This window comes from Equus caballus, chromosome 9 (assembly GCF_041296265.1).
Source record: "Equus caballus isolate H_3958 breed thoroughbred chromosome 9, TB-T2T, whole genome shotgun sequence".
NCBI classification, from domain to species: domain Eukaryota; kingdom Metazoa; phylum Chordata; class Mammalia; order Perissodactyla; family Equidae; genus Equus; species Equus caballus.
In genome coordinates this window covers 76093482-76116696 of record NC_091692.1, presented here as the reverse complement: position 1 = coordinate 76116696, position 23215 = coordinate 76093482, and the positions used below count along the sequence as shown (strand labels likewise).

The window sequence follows — 23215 nt, the reverse complement described above, 5'->3', positions numbered from 1 at the left end:
ACCCACATTAGGTTAAAACATTTTTTCTAACTGCTTTAGAAGTTGTCAATACCAAAACACTAAATTCACAATAGTAACCAGCAATGTCCCATGCAAAGAACATATTAAGTAGTGAACACGTGTAAAACCCTCCATGTCCAATTGGTGATAGGCTAAATAAACTATAATACCCTTAGGTAGTACAGGCTACTGGGGTAGATTGAATTATTGGTCTAATTCTTCTCCCTGTCACAGCCTCATATACCTTCGCCTTCTGCCTGTAACTCTGCAGTGCTTCCCACTGTAGGCAGAGTCAGCTCCCCATCCCACTGTAACTGGGCTTGCTCAGGAGAACTTGCTCTGATGAATGGAGTTAGAGGGTCTAAAGATGCCCATATGGTTGGCTTGTCTTCTTTTGCTTCTGCCACTTGTTATAAGTGGGAATCTGCATAACGTACACTTTCATTTTACCTATTTTTTGAATAGGCAATATTAGCACATGCTATAAAATCCCAAAGGTACTAGAGGGTATACAACCACCCACATAACCCCTCTCCTGGTTACCAGTTTCTTGTGGAACTTTCCAGAGGAACTTTATCCATATACAAGAGAAGTCAAATAGCAGTACATATTATTGAGTCAGACCCAAGGCCAGATACGTAGGGGCTTCTGGATCCGGCTGGAAAAGTTCTTCCTGAGAAGAATCTCACTCTTACTTGAGGATACATTATTCAAAATCTGAGACCAGCTCCTACAGGCAGACCTATAAAGGACTTTCTGTAGACCAACTACCAGTCTATAAAAGTCCTTGTCATCCAGAGCTATCTCATTTAAAACTCTTAAAAATTTACTCTTTCCAAAATGCACTCAAGATTACTTCAGGGTGTATCTGAAAAATCAGAGAGGGGATTGCTTCTTAGCCTAAAGCAGGTAGCAAATAAGCACATAGCTGTGATTTCACCTTGTGCCACCCTCAAATTCTTTGTCCTTCTCCTTTTAGAGACAGATCATTCCAATTAAGGCCAAACACTTGAAGAACATAACAAAAGTAATTTTCTTTTTTTCTTTTTTTTAAGATTGGCACCTGGGCTAACAACTGTTGCCAATCTTTTTTTTTTTTCTGCTTTATCTCCCCAAACTCACCCTGTACACGGTTGTATATCTGAGTTGCATGTCCTTCTAGTTGTGGGATGTGGGACGCCACCTCAACGTGGCCTGATGAGCGGTGCCATGTCCGTGCCCAGGATCCGAACCCTGGGCCGCCGCAGCGGAGCGCACAAACTTTAACCACTTGGCCACGGAGCTGGCCCCAAAGTAATTTTCATCTACTTACAGCAGTATACAAGTTAACTGTTTTCTCATTTTAACTTGTTTTGCATTCAAACTGGATTTAAAAAATTGAGCTGAAATGGTAACTTACATGTTTAATTTTGATTAATTTATACTACAGATTAACTGTACTTGATATTTTCCTCTGCAAAATGTTTAACCCTTTATTTTTTAATTTATTTTTTATTTTTTTGAGGAAGATTAGCCCTGAGCTAACTACTGCCAGTCCTCTGCTTTTTTTTTTTTGCTGAGGAAGCCTGGCCCTGAGCTAACATCCGTGCCCATCTTCCTCCACTTTATATGTGGGATGCCTACCACAGCATGGCACGCCAAGCAGTGCCATGTCTGCACCCGGGATCCAAACCGGCAAACCCCGGGCCGCCGAGAAGCGGAACGTGTGTACTTAACCACTGCACCACCGGGCCAGCCCCAAGGTTTAACCCTTTAATTTTCTCCTAAAAGGGTAATGAAATGAGCAAAACAACTATTGATCAAATTTAAAAATTTATTTACAAAATTTATTTTGCTTTTAAAAAACAATTATTCAATTCATGAAAATTAACCAAAACACAAATCCCATCAAAATTTATTATAATAATCTTTTGCAGAATCAATAGCTTTAAAAAAAACTGCTAATGAATGCTTTAATGTAAAACCACAATGTAAAAACAGGAACTTTAATTCTAGTGACTAGAATAAAAGCAGATAAATAATCTTCTCCAAAGGGAAAAAATACTTGGAAAAAAATGGTATAACGTGTAAAGCAGGAAATTTAAATATCAGTTTAGTTCCTCATTGCCAACATGGCATTTATGTCCCAGATGAGATTTCGCAATTGATCCATAATTTGCTTCAGCTGCTGATTCTTCTGTTTGAGTTTCTGTGGAGACAAAAGAATTTATCAAAAATGTTCCATGAAATATAGACCATGAAGTTAGAAGATGAAAACGTCATAAGTTGGGACTCTAATGATCCACCTCGAAATTAAGCTAAATATTTCCTTAAGGCAGAAGGTCTCAATCTTTTTCTGGCCACAGATATTCACCGAAAGGCATACTGAATTCTAATTCAGCCCGAAGAGGCCTATGGCTCCTGCACTGCCTCCCTTTATTCCTCCACTTCCACCAAAGAAAATAAGTTAAATTGTTAATTGTTATAAAACCTAAGTATATAGATTTTCCAAGAGACAGCATACCATAAAGGTCAAAAGCACAACCTCTAGAACCAGATGCTCTGGGGTTATACTCAGCTCCTTCACTAACTAAATATATGATTCTGGCTGAATTACTTAACCTCTCTATGCCTCAGTCTCCACATCAGAAAAATGGGCATACTTGAATCCACCTCCTAAGAGTTGTTATGAGGATTAAATGATTTGATTCCTGTAAAACGTTACAACTGTGCCGGCATGTAAGCAAGCATACAACAAAGGGTACTGGTAGGCAAAGAAATGAACTGTCGGTATAGAAAACAAAGTACAATAAAAACACAATGCCTGATGCAACTGGCCTTTCAAAAATGCGGCAGAAGTCACTTTTTGCCCACAGCATGAAGTGCGAACTACTTCTGATTCTGAAAACTGAAGACAAAATGGCACTGTCCCCGATGCAATCTTCACAACTAACATGTGCTGGATGCTCTGAATGTACACGGCACGTGTCTCCGTATCTCTGCATCTGGGTTTCTACTACACCACGGTTTGTAAACTTCTCTTTAAGCATCCCTTCTGCAAATCCTATGCGGCAAAGGTCTGCTTAGTTTGTAACAACAAGATAAAAATAGAGAACTTTTGGTCAAAGTGTTTACTACTTATAATAATTATTATTATTCACTAATCTTTTGGAAACATCATATTTGGAAATAATATTTTTAATTAGATAATGTTAAGGGCAGTATATTAAAATACCTCCAGATAAAGTAGTACATGCTCATTTTTATACAGAAAAAATTCTTAAGTTTTATTTCATTAAAAAGCACACTAAGATTAAATAAATTGCTCATATTACTTCTACCTAAAGTTAGAGAAGTAACAGGAAATAGGTAGCTAACACAGAGGACCAGGAAAGTCTTACTGGAAAATAGAAAAGCACTTTACAAAGACTTTAATCATCTTAATTAAATTTAATTCATACTTGAAAAGAGAATTAACACAACATGGTCAGATAAAACATATGACCACACAGCACCCAGGGCATGACCCCAAAGCTCAATTTAACATAGTCTGGGATAAAGATGCTGCTAGTATTTTAGTCACGAGTCTCCTTGTTCAGATTTCAGATGATCCGTCTTCTAAATTCTGTTGTCATAACTATGTGGTAGTTACTGAAACAGTTGTGTATATTGTATAACCAAATGCACCCAGATAACCGGGTGAGATGAGAAATGACCAGACGACCAGTCCAAGCCTATAGTCTTTTTCATCCTAGAGACCAAGAAACTGACATTTCTGCCAGAAATCAAGGGTAGCAGCAAAACAGAGGAATATGAGAGTAAGGGTGCTATTTCGGAAGGCTGGAAACCTCAGTCCCAGTTCTACCTTTGCCTCTAACTGGCTGTTTGATCTCAAATTTCCTAGCCTCAGTGTCTTGTCTATGAAATGGGATTAGATAATCTATAGGCCCTTGTCAGTTCTAGTTTCTGTACATCCATATGTAAGATGACAATCAGTTACGCAGACATGTGATGAAAACTAGTAAGCTTAGTTTAGTGAACTAATTTAGTAAGCTTCAAAACGGTTCAAAGTCAGCTGCCCTTTACCACTGCTGACGTGCCATCACTCCCCCAGCTGTGAGAGACTCCAGCTACCACAGTTCTCCCCTCAATTCTTAATTTTTCAGGAGAAAGTGGAGAAGGGCTATTGAGTAAGAATAAATGAGAGGCAAAGAACATGTGCTGATTTTTTGAAAAAAACAATCTTATTTGAATTAGCAAGTTCTGACATATTTGGAATATGATCACTTTCAAAAGTTTCAGAACTTCTCTTTGGAATGGAATTCTGCACCTGTAACATATTCTGTTCCATAAATATATGTGCCAGGCCCTGGGCACTGTAAGGGGAGAAACAATAAGGAACAGTCCTTGCCTTAAATAAATTCAATATCAAATAGGAGGAAGATAATACCCCAATGGCTAGACTATAACCTGATAAGGCAGATGGCAGAGGAAAAACATCAGATGCTGTGGAACCCCAAAAGAGAGAGAGAGCGCCTCTGACTGGTGGGGTCAGCAAACAAGGAAAATATTTTTGTTTGGGGTCTAGAAAAGTTGGTGGTGAGCAAAGACTAGAAGGAGGATAAATTTGGGCTTGGTAGTGGGTAATGGGAACTGATTAAAATTCATGCAGGAGAAGAAATATGATTTAAAATGAAATGAAAAAAGTTAGCCGGGCAAATGTGGGGGATGGGTTCTCCTAAATAACTTCAATGGTGACAAATCTGTGTTCGTGGAAAAGAAGAAAGAGGAAGGACTTAAGTTTTGGAAACAGTTGAAAACCAATCAAAGGCCAAGTCTGGTGAAATAAGCTCAGTGATCACATTTTCAGTACTAGAAGTAATAAAATTGTATTCTTGGGTGATTAAAAACAGACTTTAAAATCAATATCGGGGGCCGGCCCAGTGGCGCAGCAGTTAAGTTCGCAGGTTCCACTTCTTGGTGGCCCGGGGTTCACTGGTTTGGATCCCGGGTGCAGACATGGCACTGCTTGGCAGGCTGTGCTGTGGCAGGCATCCCACATATAAAGTAGAGGAAGATGGGCACGGATGTTAGCTCAGGGCCAGCCTTTCTCAGCAAAAAGAGGAGGATTGGCAGTAGTTAGCTCAGGGCTAATCTTCCTCAAAAAAAAAAAGAAAATCAATATCAAAGTTACAGATGGCTCCCACAATGGTTGCATCACTGGAATAAATGCACAGCTTACCAATAAGACTACTTTCAAGAATACTCATTTGTAAATATAAATTTTGATATACTTGTTTTGAAAAAATTCGCCTCATTAATTCTTAAAAAATAAATAAGAGAACTAAAAAATGGAGAATATTTTCAAGGTAATATTCAACTCTAGGTAATAGTAAAATTTTAAGTATGATACATTATAAGGGACGTAAGATAGTTTTCTCAAAGATGCCACAAAGTTTTAAATTAAAAAGAATTAGTATACAAGTAAAACACCTAGGGCCCAAACACATGATGAAACTATCAACAGCAAAGCTGACAGTTATGCTTATTAGCGGTTAAACTGTAAATAAATTTTCATGACACGATACAAGATTTAATATATACAATCTTGCCACTGATTGATTTTAACAGAGGTTGACAGCTGCTATTATCAAAACCCATCAGCTGTACCTAATTTGTTACATTAACAGGTGAATGTGTAAGCAGAGTAGATACTTAAAAATGATGTTTATGCTAAGTCATACCATGTAATTTAACATTCATACAAAGGCTGTGACAACTGGTCAAAAATGCTTTAATTTCTAAATGCGTAGACTCAATTATATGTCAACCCCGTAAAACTACCTGCAAACCACTTTTGATTTCATTTTACCACCAACAGAATGGTTTTAAGCAAAACAGAATTCATTCTGACGTCCTTAAAACATATAGTCTCAAACAAGTGTTTACCCTTTACTTGGGTATTAGAGCTTATGGATTCCAGGATATATGAAAATGAAAGTATTTAAATAAGCAAAAATCTGACTATTGAAACTAGCACATTCTGTCATCTGACGATTTACATCAAATACTAATTACAAGTTCCGTGCGCCTAAGTTTCATGGCACTATGCTAGGCACTGCTGGTATATACATTGTTAGAAACCAGACAGACTATACAGATTAAATAGTAAACGCACTGTCAGTATGTTGTTCTATACAATTTCAAGTACACAATAATATAGTAATATTTTGAAAATGACTGAATGAGGGTCAACTGGACGGTATATAGAGCTACTTATTTTATGTAGCTTATTTAGAATAAAAAGAAAGAAAATAAGTATTGTAATAAAATTCTGAATATTTTTAATTGAGGGCCAAGAATATAACTTTCTTACAGATTATATAGGTCCATAAATCAACTTCATCATTTAACACAAGCAAATGCCAATGTCTTAGAAATATGGTCCAGTAGTTTTGGTTTTGTAAATAGCTATTACAGCATGAAATGGGCACATGAAATGGATGCTGCTTTGGATCTAGTGGAGTCTTATGTCCTCAAGGAAGAACCCTGTCCATATGTGTGAACTGTGCATGGCGGTAGACAACACATCTGACTGATCCATGGCAGAAACTTGTGCCCTTAGAACAATGCCTGGCACAGAGCAGGTACCCAAACATCTGAATATTTTAATATTCAATGGAAAAATGACAAAAAGCCAAATCAAAAAGCTTTCCAAAAGCCTAAAAGAAGAGAAAAATAAGCCAAAAAAAAAAATTCCTTATGAATCTTTTTGAAGCTTCGCTTTCCAGTTAACTATAGTCTGTGGGGATTTATTAAAAAAAAAAAAAAAGATATGTCTGTTATTAAAAATTATTCAGTTTAATATCCTATACCAAATTACTTTCATGTGTGTTACTAAGACTGCTGTGAACCTGAAAACTCTACTACTACCACCTAATAACTATTAATTTTTTTAAATTTTCATAACAGGAAAAAGAATTGACTAAAATAATAGACAAAAGCTAGATAAAAATTTAAGTTTTTGAATGCAGGTATAGGTAGTTGAAAAACTAAATCAAACTAATGAATTTAAACTTTATTTTTATTTATTTATTTATTTTTGAGCAAGATTAGCCCTGAGCTAACATCCATGCCCATCTTCCTCTACTTTATATGTAGGACGCCTGCCACAACATGGCTTGACAAGCAGTGTGTAGGTCCATGCCTGGGATCTGAACTGCCGAATCTCAGGCTGCTGAAGCGGAGCGTGCAAACTTAACCGCTGTGCCACCGGGCCGACCCCTTTAAACTTTGTTTTTTAATAGCATATACGTGATCACATAATTAGATTAGGATAACATTTTACCATCCGTAGGTGGCTATTTAAAATGAACATATTTTTCACAGAAACACTCTCACGTGTGTGTGCCATTAAGGCAGAAAAATTTATCAGTTGATCATGAGCTTACTCAGTGTTTTAAAATTTTTCAATTGCATATTTATATCATATATTCTAGAAAGGAAATACAAAGTTGGAGGAAAAGAATAAATAAAATATGTTTGTAGTACTAATTATACATAAGATAACTTTGTTAATAGTCAGAATATGTGTTACATTCAGTTCACATTTATGATGTTTTATTTAAGGAATGAGTTAAAAATCTCTTTGGGTCAAAAAATCCACTTTGCTTGGTTTTTAGCTATTAACTTTATTCTCTTCTGCCTTCGTCTGTTTGGGGATTTCAATCTGAGTTAACCAAATCTTAGCCTTCTCTCATTTTTTTTTACCTCTATTTACCACCTAACTCTACAGTCCTGTCTCAAAATATAGTAACAATTCCCAGGAAGTAAGAGAGAGCTAAGAGGCCATCAAATGACTGCTTCCCCTGCCTCTCAAGAGAAGACACTTTCCCTCTAAATTCTCTCTTAAGAAAAGCAAATTCAATAGACTGAAATGGTTTGATCAAAGGAAGAGTTCTCAAATGCCTGAAGTATAAATGGGAACACGAAATTTGAAATACGGACCTTTATTCCACAAATAGATAAATGTTCAGTAATATCGTACATCTATTTTGTGTGTTGAAATAAACCTGGTGCAGATAAACATTATGGACTAAATGTATGTGCTTCTCTCTTCTTTTTTTCAAAGTCCTAATGAAATGGCAGGAGAGGAATGAAAAAGCTATACATCCATGTGGAGAAAAATGATCAGAAAGGAGACAGTAGTAGATGCAAGGTGGTAAATTTTAAGATGAAAAGTAGAGGAGGAGTGGTAAATGCCTTGGGAGGAAACTAAAACCCAGGTAGATGCAGGAAGGATGCCCCTGAGAACAAGGCTGATCCTCCATGAGAAGTGGAGACCAGTGCCATCTCAAAGGCACCAGGCCTGGCCTGGTGAGGAAAACTGGAGGAAGAGCTGAAAGAGACAGAGGGACTAGTGAGAGCCCCAATGCTAGCGAGTGCTCACTCCCAGTCCTCACGAACAGGTGACTGTGTGCCCTCTCCCTGTGCCCTGTCCCACCTCTCAGGGAACAGGAGGTTTGTTTCCTGTGAAACTGAACCAGAACAGCTGTGGATTCAGAGCCACCAGAACAGCAAAAGGCAAGAAGACAAGAGAATCTCTCTCTCTGTATGCCACTGGAAGATTCTTCTCTGAAGAAACTGGATAGCTCTAAAGTAAAAAATCCCTCAGAAAATGACAGTCGGGGTTCCCCTAAAGAAAAAAGCCAAATTGCTTTCCAATCCTGCTGTGATGAAGCCAACTCACAAAGCCTATGATCAGCTTTCTAGTGCCTCAGTCTTAAACATAAACGGCTCATGTTTAAGCATCAGATGCTCACTAGATCTTTAGAGCCTGCATCTAGAAAGACAAAAAACAAAACAGACAGGGGTTTGCAAACTAGAGCACATGACATGTTTCTCTACGGCCCGTGACCTAAGGATGGTTTTTACATCGCAACAAAGACAGTATGTGTCCCAAAAAGTCTAAAATATTTACTATCTGGTCCTTCAAAGTCTGCTCAACCCTATATGAGAAGATTAAGGAAGCATACCCTCAAATTTCTTAGGGAAATGACTTTACAACATAGAATTTGATAGCCAGCCAAACTATCAACTATCAGCTATGTGAAGACTAAAAATTTAAGTCCCTGCATCCCTTCTGAAGAAGCCACTGACGTTTGTACCTTACCAACGAGGGAGAAAATCAAGAGAGAGGAAGATGAGATTGAGGAAATAGTGAAAGCAACAGAAGAGGTGAAGGAAAGCCCCAGGACAATGGCTGAACAGCAGGTCTAGAGAGCATTCAATCCAGACCTAGCAAGAAGACGGAGGACTCGGGGTCGGGGGGACCCAATAAACTGTCTGATCATGTTCACTGTGGAAAGCTGGAAAACAGTACTGAGATGATACTACAGACATATAAAGAACTAACCAAAATTTTAAAAAATTACAGAAGCCAATTAATTCCAGGAAAAAACAATTGTTCAACCAAGGAAATGTAACCCTAATTTATTATGTGGCTTAGCAATAAACAATATTTATGTGCCATAATAATATGAACACAGTATATTTATTGAACCCCAATTATCATATAATTGCACTGAAAAGATCTGGGGAAGGAAACGTGGGTGGGTCCAGGAGAGAAAGAGACTGTAAGAAAACTAAAGCCTCATGTGGAGAAAGAAATTCTTTTTATACATCATATCCCTTTGTATCAATGATCCTTCACTTAAAATTCATAAACTTCTAGGTCAATAGCTCGTAAGATTTTTTTGATTACCCACTGTCAAAGTATTACCATATTCTGATTATATGAAAAGTCTTTTTTAAAAAAAATCAGGAGTAAATTATTTCTAAGCTATCAAATTGGAAAAAAAGAGGAACTTAGAGAAATGAAAAGTGAAATAAAACATTTAGAAACACTGTATCTTTCTGAATTTACACGGGCTTTTTTTCCCCAAAATATCATAATATCTTCTATGGTAGAGAACAAACCATATTTATTTCACATGTGGTACTCTGAAATCAAAGTTACCATTACAATGGTGTTCTATTTGTATACATATGTCATTGTATTTTATTAAAAAAACAGAGGAAAATAATAGAACACATCTACTGTGAATTAATATGCAGATTATCAACAGAAACATGTAACACTTCTTAATAAATGAATGCCTCCTATCTCTGGACTACCAAACACCACTTATCTAAATTGAAAGTTCCCAGTCCCCTCCTCATTCCCTCCCAATTTCCTACCCTTAGTTCTTTACGCTCATTCATTACTGTCAAATTTGCTAGAAATATTCTTAATTTGTATTCTTATTTTTAAAAAAGAAAATGAAAATAAAATTATTTTATAAAGTCTATCCATCGTTTTCCTTTCTCTTGAGGTGTTTTTTTCTTTCTTTCTTTTTTTTGGTGAGGAAGACTGGCCCTGAGCTAACATCTGTGCCAATCTTCCTCTATTTTATGTGGGAACGCCACCACAGCATGGCCTAGGTTCATGCCCAGGATTCGAACCTCCAAACCCTGGGCCACTGAAGCGGAGCATGTGAACTTAACCACTACTCCATTGGGCCGGCTCCTCTCCTGAGTTTTGATAAATATTTTTCGTTTAATTTTCCAATGTTTTGTTTTGCAGGTTTTATTTTCAACAACAAAATTCATTTTGACAGATGGTGTAACGTAAAAGAAAGCTTAATTTTCCCCAAAGTTTCTATTTTTAAAGACTAATTTTCCACACAATCCCTCCTCTGTCATATTAAATTCTCATATACAATAGGAAGACTATTTCTCTGGCTATTACTTTACTCATCTGTCTATTCTTGTGCCAGTATTTCACACTTAATTATTGTTTTTACAATATGCTTCCCATCACAATTTTTTTTGCAGCAGAGGTCTGTTTTATTACTCTTATCAGAATTCTTTGGTATTTTAGTATGCTCTCAAGAAAAAATTCCCATTTGGATTTTATTTTGACTGGTATTACACTAAGATCTTATTATTTTTGTGTACTTTCAAGAGAATTCATATTTGAATTTGGACTCTTACTGCATTAAAACTATGAAATAATCTATAAATAATCAAGATGGGCATTTTTAGCATATTGACAAGAACGTTCTATGTCCTTTTAATTGTGCAAAACTTCTTTTACCTATCTTAATAAGTTTAATCACACACATCACTGAGATAATTCCTAACTACTTAATATTTGCTGCTGCAGCTGTGAACAGGATCTCATGATCTAATTGGTTTACAGCATTATAAGAAAATGGTATCAGTCTTGGATCAAGCCCTTTTATCAAACTTTTATTGATTCTAGTTGTCAACCAACTGCATTTCTTTGAGTTTACTTAACAAGCTTGAGTTATAATATTATGTACAAACTTAACAAGCTTGTACGTAATAATTTAACCCGTTTCCTAAAGTTTATTTGTTTCTTGTCTTTTTGTACTGGCTATAACTTCTAAAATAATATTAAACATAGTGGTGTAAGGCATTTCATTGTATGCCTATTCTTAATAGGACTAGTTCCTGGATTTCACCTCTATGAAAAATGCTGGCTGTTTATCTGAAAGAAAAAGATTTGTTTTTAAAAGACTCTTGTTATAGTTTTAAGTATTCTTTGAACCAGTAATATTTGAATTCTACCAAATGTCTATTAGGTTTCAAAAAATATTTTTTTTCCAATTCAATCTACTGACTTCGTACTATATATGTAAACTGATTTATCCTCATCTACCTCAAAAAACCCTCTTTGGCTGTGGTGGATTAATTATTAACACCCTCATGAATTCTATTAAGTAGAATTAAGAATTTCAGGAGCAGGGTGGGGGGTTATGTTTTTATAAGTGAAAGAGTGAGAATGGTAGTTTATTTATTGTGCTCTTGGTTAGGTTTTGGTAAGCATGGGCAGTGTTTCTGCCATGGAATGAACTGACAGTTTTCCCTATTTCTCTGTGTCGTGAGAACTATCTGAACATTATCCTCTGAACTTATAAAAGTATTCAGCAATAAATATATTCAAATTAGGAACTTTTGGGGGGTGAGGGTCAGGTAGGGTAATGCTTTGATAACTTCCTCAATTTCTTATTCAGGTGTTGAGACATTCACATTTGCTGTTTGTAAATTTTTATCATTTGCTGCTCGAAATATGCTGTGATAAATATTCTAGGCAGAATTCTAGAACACTAGAATAGAAGAAAGTAAATGGGTTGTGAGTGAATGCCTATGAAGCTTTTCTGAGAGCTCTAGTGCATGAATTCTGCAATCTCTCTTCTCAATACTCCGATGGCATTTCTGCTTACCTTTGAGTTCCTGGTTATGCTCTAAGCAGGTCAAATTTGCACAGAAACAACTTCATGTAATTCTGTAATTCAAACTATGTTTTTGAGTTACATAGACTCCCTCGAAATTTTTATCAATAATTCTGCAACATAAAATACACACACTAATAACTCACTTTATTTACTTCAGCAATTTCTCGCCTCTCTTCACTAGCAAAACGAGGTGGGCCAGCCCGATCGTCATTCTTTGAGCCATCTTCTTCCATGTATGGAATAAGTTGCTGGGAGTGACAAACAAAAGTTAAAAGTAAAAAATATGATACAAAATTTCCAATTACACTGGTATAGATAATGCATCTGATTCTGGTCAATTTTTATACTTTTCTTTTAATAGTACAAAAATAAATTATAATTCAGTTGATGGCCCAAACTAACAACTTTAGAAGTATATCATTTCAGTGCATCCTACACAGTGGCTTTTCAGGTATCTTTTGCAAAATAGCTCTTATAACATTAATTGTCACATACAATTAAGTAATATCCTACTCATTCAATCAGCAAATATTTAATTACCAGATGCTGGGTGAGACATTGCAAAAATAATGACAAGTAAGGTATGATTCCTGGCCCCCCAAAATTTATAGATCCTTGAGATAGAACAGGCTTTCCTTTATCTACACTAGAAAGAAGGGCACCTTAGGGATGTGCATTATATAAATGCCATTTACTTGCTATCTAGAACCTCAGTGACTATGCAAATTTCTAGATGTCAAATTCTTTTAGATGGGAGAAAGTTTTTTTTTTTTTTTTTTGAGGAAGATTAGCCCTGAGCTAACTACTGCCAATCCTCCTCTTTGTTTTTTCTGAGGAAGGCTGGCCCTGAGCTAACATCCGAGCCCATCTTCCTCTACTTTATATGTGGGATGCCTACCACAGCATGGCATGCCATGTGGTGCCAGGTCCGCACCCAGGATCCGAACCAGCGAACCCCGCGCCACCGAGAAGCAGAATGTGCAAACTTAACTGCTGCGCCACCGAGCCGACCCCAAGAAAGTTTTTTTGTATGAGAAAAAAATTTATATAACAATGAAACTTCTAGTAGAATTATAATTAAGTATGTATGGTTTGTGATGCAGTTTATTTGATGAAGCCCCTCATGGATGGGACAGAGACTTCAGGAATCATCTGGTCTCTACCATCTTGTGTGACCAATGCAGGAACAGCCTAGAGGTAAATAACCGGTACAACCAGGAATCATCTGGTCAAACTTCTTCAAATTCTTGGGACAAATATGAGCTTACCCACACCCACAGCCACTCCTTCCTCTGTTCCTCTCTCCTGGGGCAGAGCTGTCCTCCCTCCTGAAGACACTGAGTCTCCCTTCTTATGCTCTAATTCCTCTGCCCTCCCCCCCTCATTATTTAGCCCCCTCCCCTCAACTTCTCCCTATTGTTTTCTTCCTTTATCATCTAAACATGTCTGGTCTCTCTTATTTGGAGGAAAAAGCTCAAAAACCCTTGACTCCATCTACTGCTTTCCTCTCTTGCTTTTTTTTTCCTTCTCCCCAAAGCCCCCCAGTACATAGTTGTATATTCTAGTTGTAGGTCCTTCTGAATGTGCTGTGTAAGACGCCGCCTCAGCATGACTTAATGAGCAGTGCCATGTCCACGCCCAGGACCCAAACCGGTGAAACCCTGGGCCGCCGAAACAGAGTGCATGAACTTAACCAATGGGCCACTGGGCCACCCCAGACTCTCTTGCTTTTTATCTAAGCTTCTTGAAAGACAGATATCCACTTGCTGGCTCCAGTTCCTTATTTCCTGTTTAATTTTCAACCCACTGTGATCTGAGTTCTTGTTGCTACCATTTCACTGAAGCTCTACTCAAATATACCAACAATTTTCCTCCAGCAAAATCTACTGGACAGTTTTCACTCCTTATTTTCCTTGACTTCTGTGCAGCGTCTGACAATGGCAATCACATTTCTGATCTTTCTCCCTCATCTTTCACCACTTCTTTTCAGGCTGTTTTGAAGTTTACTTTTTCTTTCTTCATTACTTTATGCTGATCACTCAAAAAGGAAGCAGTGATCATGTGAAATTGTTCTTATTATGTAGCGAGAGACCATCTAAACCTTCCCAGCTACTTTTGGTGACAGAGATATAACCTGTCAACAGGAAATAGTCACCTATAAAAATATCATATATCTAATTAACTAAGATATATCTATGATCGCAGACTAAATTTAAAGAACATATTTTAAAACTAGAGTGATTCCACTAAACTAATCTAAATTAATAATGATGAAAACATAACCTTTTATTCATAAAGAACTTAAATGAACATTTTAAAACTATTTTATAATACGATTAAAACCTCTACTAAAAAAAAAAATCATGCACTGACAGCAATGATAAGAATTGCCACAGGCAACCCTCTCCTCCCAGTGAAAAAAATTCACTATAGACCTGGATGTTAAAGTCTACAAAAGATTATTAACATGAAAAGATGGTACAATTTAGTTCTATGCATATATATCATATTTTCATCTTTTCTAGTCAAAAGTCAAACCAATATACAGTCATGTGTCGCTTAACACTGGGGATATGTTCTAAGAAATGCATAATTGGGCAATTTCATCATTGTGCAATCATCATAGAGTGCACTTAGACAAACTCAGATGGTATAGCCTACTACACACCTAGGGTATATGGAACTAACCTAGTGGGAGCACCGTTGTATATACAGTCCATGGTTGACCAAAATGTCATCATGCGGCGCATGACTGTAATTCAAAATCTGGAAATATTGTGAAAATAGGAGAAAGAAAGGAAAAAATTACAAATGTCTTGAAACTCTCTTACATCCATCCTCCTCTACCACTAAAACTTGCCTCTACTGGAATGGGATCCATTCCTCCGCAGTTTTCGTTGCATTTGTCGTAGACCAATCTCAGCTTCCTGAAGAGAATAGAAAGCTGGCGAAGATGATCCTGTAGCTTTGCTAACCGATCTTGATATGTTCCAGTGTGGTAAGTGACACCATTTGGCAGCTTATCAGGCAAAACAAAACAATAAAAATGTAACGAAAATCAAGATTTCCTAGAAGTAAATCTAGAAAACAGAAACAATTTTTAAGAACTGTGTAAAAGCAAACTGTTCCTCACAATTAATCAAGTGTGATTTTAAGAATTTAAAAGTAATACATGCTCATTTATTAGCTCCCTGGCACACTGTTTCAGTGCTGTAAAACAGCCTTAGAAAAACTTTATCATAAGCCTCTCTGGCCAGTTGAAATTTATTTCCTCTCTAATTTTTGAAATATATTATAACTTTTAAAAGAATGCACAATTTTATTACTTACAGTTATATAAAGGCAGCAAGCCGCTGAACTCAACCAGGAAGTTAAAAACAAAATACAATTTAAAGAAGAAGAAGAAGAAAGGGAAAAAGTGAAGATCAAGACTTTTCAGCAGAAGAAAAGGAATAGTATGCTGCTGCTGTTGCAAAAATAGTCTCAAAATACCTTAACTACAATAAGATAATGAGGATACTCAAGGCAAGCATTAAAACATAAAGCTGTCACCAAGGCTTACTTTAAAAAGAAATCAATAGCAGGAGATACAGGTGCAAATCAATCTGTACTTGAACATCATTAATAAGTTATTACAAGGAGCCGCCACAATCCTAACTCTGTCTTGGATGCTTATATAATTTTAATTCAGGAATTTTATCAAAAGAAGCCACAAGTATATACTGAAATGACGATAAAATCACACATAAACAGAAACTGATGATTACTTATTTAGAACTTATAACTAAATGCACCTTTTGTGCATTGCTGAAGTTTATGAACAAAATCTTCCTTTCTCTGTACATCTTTACAGTATTTTATCCCCACAATTTGATCTGTGAAATCATCCTAATATTAGAATTAACAATATTTGTACCATGGTTTTTTTTGGTGAGGAAGATTGGCCCTGAGCTAACATCTGATGCCAAGCTTCCTCTTTTTGCTTAAGGAAGACTGTCCCTAAGCAAATATCTGTGCCAATCTTCCTCTACTTTCTATGTGGGACGCCGATACAGCATGGCTTGATGAGTAGTGTGAATGCACATGCCCAGGATCCGAACCTGTGAACCCTGGGCCGCTGAAGTGGAGCATGCAAACTTAACCATTATGCCACTGGGCTGGCCCCTGTACCATGTTTTTTAGTATATGAGGTGCTTTCATTATAAGCGTTCACCCATATACTTATCTCGGGGATTAAACTGACTAAAAACCAAGACACTAACTACTAGTAATAGCTAGAAGATAGTCTTTCTAAACCTCAGTTCACTCTTTTTTTCCCCTAAACAGATGAGGTAGGAAAGCAAAAAAGAAAAGTGTATGATACAATGTTTGGAGAGAAAAGAAAACAGAACACACTATTACCACGAGTAGGTAAAACCACAAACAAGAAAAAAAGACAGGAAAGGCCTCTAAACAGTTGATAACAAATGTAACTAGGAGATAGGCTTGAATAATTTATTTTCTTCTTTTCTCTCATTTCCAAAATTCCTGTAATTTATGGTTTATAAGTCAAAGAGATGGATCTTCTGAAATTATTTGAAATGAGTTATTATTAGGATTTTCAGGAATTCTAAAGCATTAAAACACACTTTAGGATGATACCTCAAAGAAATGTGATAAAATACCAAAGGCTGAATTAGTGAAAACAGTTTAAAGGAGAAAGGCGTTGAGAGTTTACACCCCAATACAATGTGGGATGATTTCTCATGAACTTTCACAAACACTACAAATCAGGGAAAACTTTCCTGTTTGGATGATAATATGGAGTATAATGACTACAACTTGCACAGAGAGGCTCTCTGTACCTTTATTATGGCATTTACTGGATTTAATACTTTATCCCTATTTTCTACTTAGTAAAGACTGGAAGTTATTCATATTTATATCCCTTTATTTAGTATAGTGCACACACACAGACAGGTTTCAAAGGACAGTCTGAATTATTTTATTTCAGTGAGTTATTTTATCCATAAATGTATACCTAAAATTCACTAAGAAGTGTGTGTCAAGTAAAAGAACTCTGATAAATCCTTTCATAAAGGAAAACAAAATCCTTTTGAAATGCAAAGAATCACTCTCCTCAAATTCACCCTCTTTGTAAGTTTGGGTATTAGTTTTCATAAATAGCACCAGCTTCTCAAAAGAGGGAACAATTAATTCATCAAAAAATTGACTGCACTCTCTTCATGTGTCAGGCACTGTTCTAGTAGCTGGGATAAAGCAGTGGACACGAGGGAGACAAGGTTCCCTATACCTTGTAATAGCACCTAAGATCTCTTCGTATCCACCGTAGTGTAGGTGTTTAGCTGAAAAGCTCATCAATAACCATCTCATTCCTGAATACTGGTGAAGATCTGTAAATACATGACCATACCCTTAGACACTAAAAAAGTATTTAACTAAATTCAACATCTATTCTTAAATATAAAACTCTTAAGCAAAATTACGCAACATGATAAAATACATTTATCTCACTTAATAGGTCAGCACGATGATTAATGTGGAAACATCAAAGCATCCTCACTAAAGTCTGGAACAGAACAGGCTGTCTACAAAGACCACTAATACTACTAGTGAACACTATTCTGGAGGCACTGGCCAATGCAATTAGAGAGGAAAAGAAGAGTTGAAATATTAAAAAGTGGTATAATCATCACTTTTTACAGATGATATAATAAAGTGCTACTATCAATAAAAGAAGAAAGAGATGGATACAAAATTAATACAGAGAAAACAACAGCTTTGCTTTCATACTTAAAAACAAACAAAAGATAACAAGAAAGGAAAAAGACCCCATTTACAATAGCAACAATACAGATAAAATATCCAGAAATAAAACTTAAAAAATTTCAAGATAACGATGAAAATTTAAAATATTTCATAGCGACACAAAAAAGGATATTCCATGTTCTTGGTTAGCAAGACTCAACATCATACTGATGTAAAGTTTCTCTAGGTTAAATCAATCTAATAAAAATGCTAACAGGTTTTTCTCAGAACTAATCAAGCTGATTCTAAACTACATGTGGAAAAATCAGCAGAATAGCTAGGACCATTTTCGAAAGCAAGTGTGAACATATGATAAAGCCTCAATAAATATAAGAATGTTTGGCATTACTACATAAAAGTCAGGGAGCCAAGTGGAATACAGCATCCAGAAATAGATTCATTTGTATAAAGTAGCATCCAAAATCAATGGAGGAGGACAAGTGAATTATTCAAACTTTTGGAAAAACTAAGGCTAGTGCCATACCTCACACTTTACACTAGGATAAATTCCATATGGATCAAAATTTTAAAGATAAAAATTGAAACAAAACACAGAATTATTCTTGATTTTGGAGTGGGCAAGGCCTTCCCAACTAGACATAGAACCTAAAAAGCCCTAAAAGACTAAAAAAATTCAACTATGTACCTTAAAAAATATATATGTATGGCAAAACTTTCATAAGCAGAGCCAAAGGTATAGAACAGACTGGGAACAAGATACTTGTAAGTTATATGTAAATAGCCAAGTGTTATAAATTGGGGTAGAGGGTAAAAAAGACCAAAAAAAAAACCCCAAAAGAAGATAGAAAAATGGGCGAATGATATGAACAAGCAGCAGAAAAGGAAATATAAGTGATTCATAAATACATGAACAGATGCTCAAACTCATTCAAACTAGGAGAAATGTAAAGTAGATTTTCACCTATCAAATGATCAAAGATCCAAAAATATAACTTACTGTGTTAGTCAGAGCCTTTTTGTTGGTCCCTGTCAAGGCATGGTAGCATAAGCTGGTACAGCCCCATGGAGGGGCAATTCATCAAAATTTATCTAATTAGAGAAGCACAAAGCCATTCCTAAGAATTTATCCTACAAGTAGACTTGTGTATTTATGTAGGAGGTTATTCACTGCAGCATAATAGTTAGAAATTAAAAGCAACCCAAATACCCTTCACTAGAGAACTGGTTAAATAAATTACAGTATTTTCACGCAGTGGATTACTATACACCTTAAAAAGGAAAGGAAGTATTTCTGTACAGATATGAATAAACTCCAAAATATACCAAATGAAAAAAGCAAGGTACAAAATGTTGTATATAATGTACTATTATCCGTGCAAACAGAGGGCAAATGAAGAATATACATACACATTTCCTTAAAAATGCATAGAATATCTGAGACGATACACAAGAATAGTAAGAAAAATCACTAACAACCATTGCCTGTGGAGGGGGGCAGACAGCTAGCAGACAGGGATGGGAGGGAGAAAGTTCACTGCAATGTCCTTTTTTTATTTCTGAGTTCTGAATGTATTATATATTCAAAAAAAAATTTTTTAAAGATTTAAAGGATAACAGAATCAAAGTGATACTTTCTTACAGGGAATCTTAACCTAGGATCTAATGATCCTTGGGGAGACTTCCATTAACTCCCTGACATTTTATTCAAAAAGTATAATATGTGTATTTTTCCAGAAGAAGTTTTTATCAGATTCTCAAGAGGCTAATGGATACCTAATGAATAAAGAATCACTTCTCTAAAACAAATGCTTAGAAGTAATCTCAGCTGTTTGTATTTACAGCACTTCACCCTTCTGAATTAATAATACAGAACATAATTTTAAAATTATGAAAAAAATGTATTAATAAATAACTAGGTTATATGTAGTCTGTGTGTACCACTTCTCCAGTTTTTTGGAAATGAAGGAGCACATTGTTGCTTCTTTTTCAGCCAATTATGATATATGCCCCAAGAGTCTTAGATGAGTTAAACCACAGAATTAACAATATAAGAGGCACAAAGAAAGAACTATCATAGTCTCTTACAAATTGGTTTTGAATATATGTCCACGTGTAATCTAGTTATCAATAATACTTTTTTGAAAGAGTTTAGTTCTTTCAGTGTAGGTCATGGATGTGGACTGTATCTCTGTTAATAGTACAAATTGTTTGACAGCAAGTTAGTATCACAAAGAGGTCAGTAGGAAGAGCTACCAGTCATGTGTGATGCAGGGTAAATTCTTCTCTCTTTAAGCCTGTTTCCTTAACTGTAAAATAGGAATAAAAATAGTTTTTAGAACTGTTCTTAAAACAGTGTACCTGACCAAGGAAAGTACTGGATAAACGTTGGTTATTAGCTCTACTAGTCCTAATTCAGTACTTTGCACACAGCATATATTTTATTTCTTAAAAATAAAGAAATATTTGCTAAATTCTGAGACCACCTAATCCATATTTTAATCATTTTAGATATTAATCTATTAATTTTTAAAATAACTGCCAAAGATTTCATATCCTCTCTTGACTCCCTTTCTATTGTATTTCACAATACATGGCTTATTAATATGATCTTAAAATATCTCTGTTCAACTGAAATACTTTTATAATCAGGAGGAAAACATTTCAACCAATTAAAAAAAAAAGCAATAAAACACTCTTCAGTGCACCCATTGAAATAAGAGTTGTAAGAGTCTGAAGATCTGGTTTCAAATTTACCCTACCACTTAGCTTTGGACAAGTCACTTCACCTCTCTGAACCACAGAATCCTTACCCGTAAAACAAGAATGATATCCACATCACCTAGCAGTAAGATAAACAAGCATTAAAAATGGGTTAGCAAAATGATGCTGGGACAACTGGGCATCCAAATGCAAAAAAGATACACTTGGATCCAAACCTATCATATAAAAAATTAACTCAATATGGATCATAGACCTAAATGTAAAATCTAAAATTATGAAACTTCCAGAAGAAAACATGGGAGAAAAATCTTCATCACCTGGGGTTAGACAAAGATTTCTTAGGTTTGACACCACAAGCAAAATCTGCAAAAGAACAAATTGATAAATTGGATTCCATCAAAATTTAAAATGGCTATTTTTCAAAAGGCAATGTGAAGAGAATGAAAAGACAAGGCAGAGACTGGGAGAAAGTATTTGCAAAGCAAAAATGACACACAATAACAAGTGTTGGCAAGGATAAGGGGTAACTAGAACACCCAAACGCTGCTCATGGGAATGTAAAATGGTTGCAGCCACTTTGGAAAAAGTTTCTTAAAATGGTAAACACACATTTACCATATGATCCAGCAATTCCACTCTTCGGCATCCATCTACTCAAGAGAAATGAAACACACGTTCACACAAACATTTGTGGGCGACCATTCATAGCAGTATTATTTATAATGGCTCCAAAGTGGAAACAACCCAAATGTCCATCAACAGATGAAGGGATACACAAATTGTGACATGTTCATACAATGGAACAGTATTCAGCAATCAAAAGGAATGAACTATAGATACACGGCTGAGTGAAAGGAGCCCGACCTATAAAAGGGTATAGTTCCATTTGTATGAAACTCTAGAAAAGGCAAACTAATTTACCGTGCCGCAAAGTAAATCAGAGGATGCCGCGAAAGGAAGGCCGGAAGCAAAGATTTCAAAGGGGCATGAGTAAAGTTTCTGGGGTGATGGATGATGGATTCACAAGTCTATACGTATGTCAAAACTAAAAAGTGTATTTTATTGTATACCAATTATACCACAATAAAGCTATTTAACAAAAATGGTTAGCAGAATCTGAATTCTTCACATCCTTGGACCCTCAGAAAGGATTTTGCTGGAAAAAGATGAGATTAACCCTAAACCGGGTAGTAGAGTGAGGCCCACTTTTACCTTGAAAGGTACAAGAGTTTGCCTAGTAACTTGAGAACCAGGTGGAATCTACAAAATACGGATTCAATCTCTCCCAGACATCAGGTCTGGAAAACATCACCTTTACACCGCAGACTCTTGGGAACGGACACATCATTGGGGAACACTTTTGAATGTAAACAGGAGCGACTCTATCCTCGAGGTTTGCCCAGGGCAGCCCCGTGGACACCCAGGGGCCCCACGGAACGACTAAACCAGCGCCCTTTGCCGTCGCAGAAGCATCCCGCGTCCACCAGGCACGCCCAGGAGGGGCGGCCGCCCTCCTTCCCACCTGCATGTTCCTCAGGAGCTGGAAGATCTCCATGGTGCGGTACACGATGTCCTGGACCGTCTCCTGCCCGATCCGGCAGAGCGAGGCTGTGTTGACTTCGCGGGCGGCCTGCTGAGCCTGGGGCCCGGCGAAGGGCCCAGGCGCCATCCCCGACGCCGCCAACGGAGGGGTGGACATGGCTCGGCTGCCGCCTCCAGCCGGCAGAGCCGGAGAGCAGGCGTCAGGGGGTCCGCCCGACGTTAGCCTGCTGCCGGCCTCGGCGTGGGCAGGAGCTGGGAAGACTCCAGCATCCGGATTTCAAAACAGCGGCCGGGACTTCCGCCCACCGTGACGTAACTCGTCATCATAACGTCACGGGGACTGCCCACTCGGCAGCCTCCTGGGAACCTGCCTCAACGTAAAGCCGGCAGGGATTGGGCCGGGCGCCTGGGCGGGGCGGGACGAATGGGTTGAGTAGCCAATCACCGGCTGCACCGGCTGCACCGGCTGCCAGAGGGGCGGTGCGCATGGTGGGAGGCGGGTGGACTTTCCCAGAGTTCGTTTCCCAGAGTCTCAGCCAGTCGTTGGGATTCCTGATGGAACGAACGCTTGTTTTGTGTTAGTTTCCTTGCTGAGCATTTTCTCATATCAAGCCTATGATGTCTGTAGTATTATTGCCGTTTTACAGCTAGGAGGCACGTTCAGAGGGCTAATTTGACTTGGTTACTCACATACAGCTTGCAACTGGTAATCTGCAATTTGATTTTAGAAAACGAAATTCTTGATCTTGCATGCTTCATTGTGACCTGATACCGACTCCCCAATTGCTGTGGGTCCCTGCTCAGTCCCATTACCCCTAAGTATAAAATTGACACCACACACCCCTTTCTGACTTTGGCACTTACTACTGTCTGTGTTCTATATAATTTTCGGTTTGTTTACT

At 37.1% G+C, this 23215-nt stretch overlaps 1 protein-coding gene and 1 long non-coding RNA gene across 3 annotated transcripts in view; one reads left to right on the top strand and one right to left on the bottom strand.

The window, feature by feature from the left end:
• Positions 1 to 23215, top strand: part of LOC111775099 (uncharacterized) — a 253524-nt gene that overhangs the window by 21082 nt on the left and 209227 nt on the right. The window lies entirely within an intron of this gene.
• On the bottom strand, positions 1800 to 22685 carry MED30 (mediator complex subunit 30). Its single transcript, XM_001496413.5, has 4 exons — positions 22294 to 22685; positions 15142 to 15300; positions 12425 to 12529; positions 1800 to 2188 (listed from the first exon to the last, which is right to left on the bottom strand). Exons 1-4 carry the CDS (start codon positions 22468 to 22470, stop codon positions 2093 to 2095), a joined length of 537 nt encoding a protein of 178 aa, XP_001496463.1. The 5' UTR covers positions 22471 to 22685; the 3' UTR covers positions 1800 to 2092.

Coding starts and splice junctions, on each gene's coding strand:
- MED30 (XM_001496413.5), bottom strand. CDS start 22,470: ATGTCCACCCCTCCGTTGGCGGCGTCGGGGATGGCGCCTGGGCCCTTC. Junction 15,301..22,293: donor AGCTCCTGAGGAACATGCAG/GTGGGAAGGAGG, acceptor TTGCCTGATAAG/CTGCCAAATGGTGTCACTTA. Junction 12,530..15,141: donor TGGATCCCATTCCAGTAGAG/GCAAGTTTTAGT, acceptor TGTCACTCCCAG/CAACTTATTCCATACATGGA.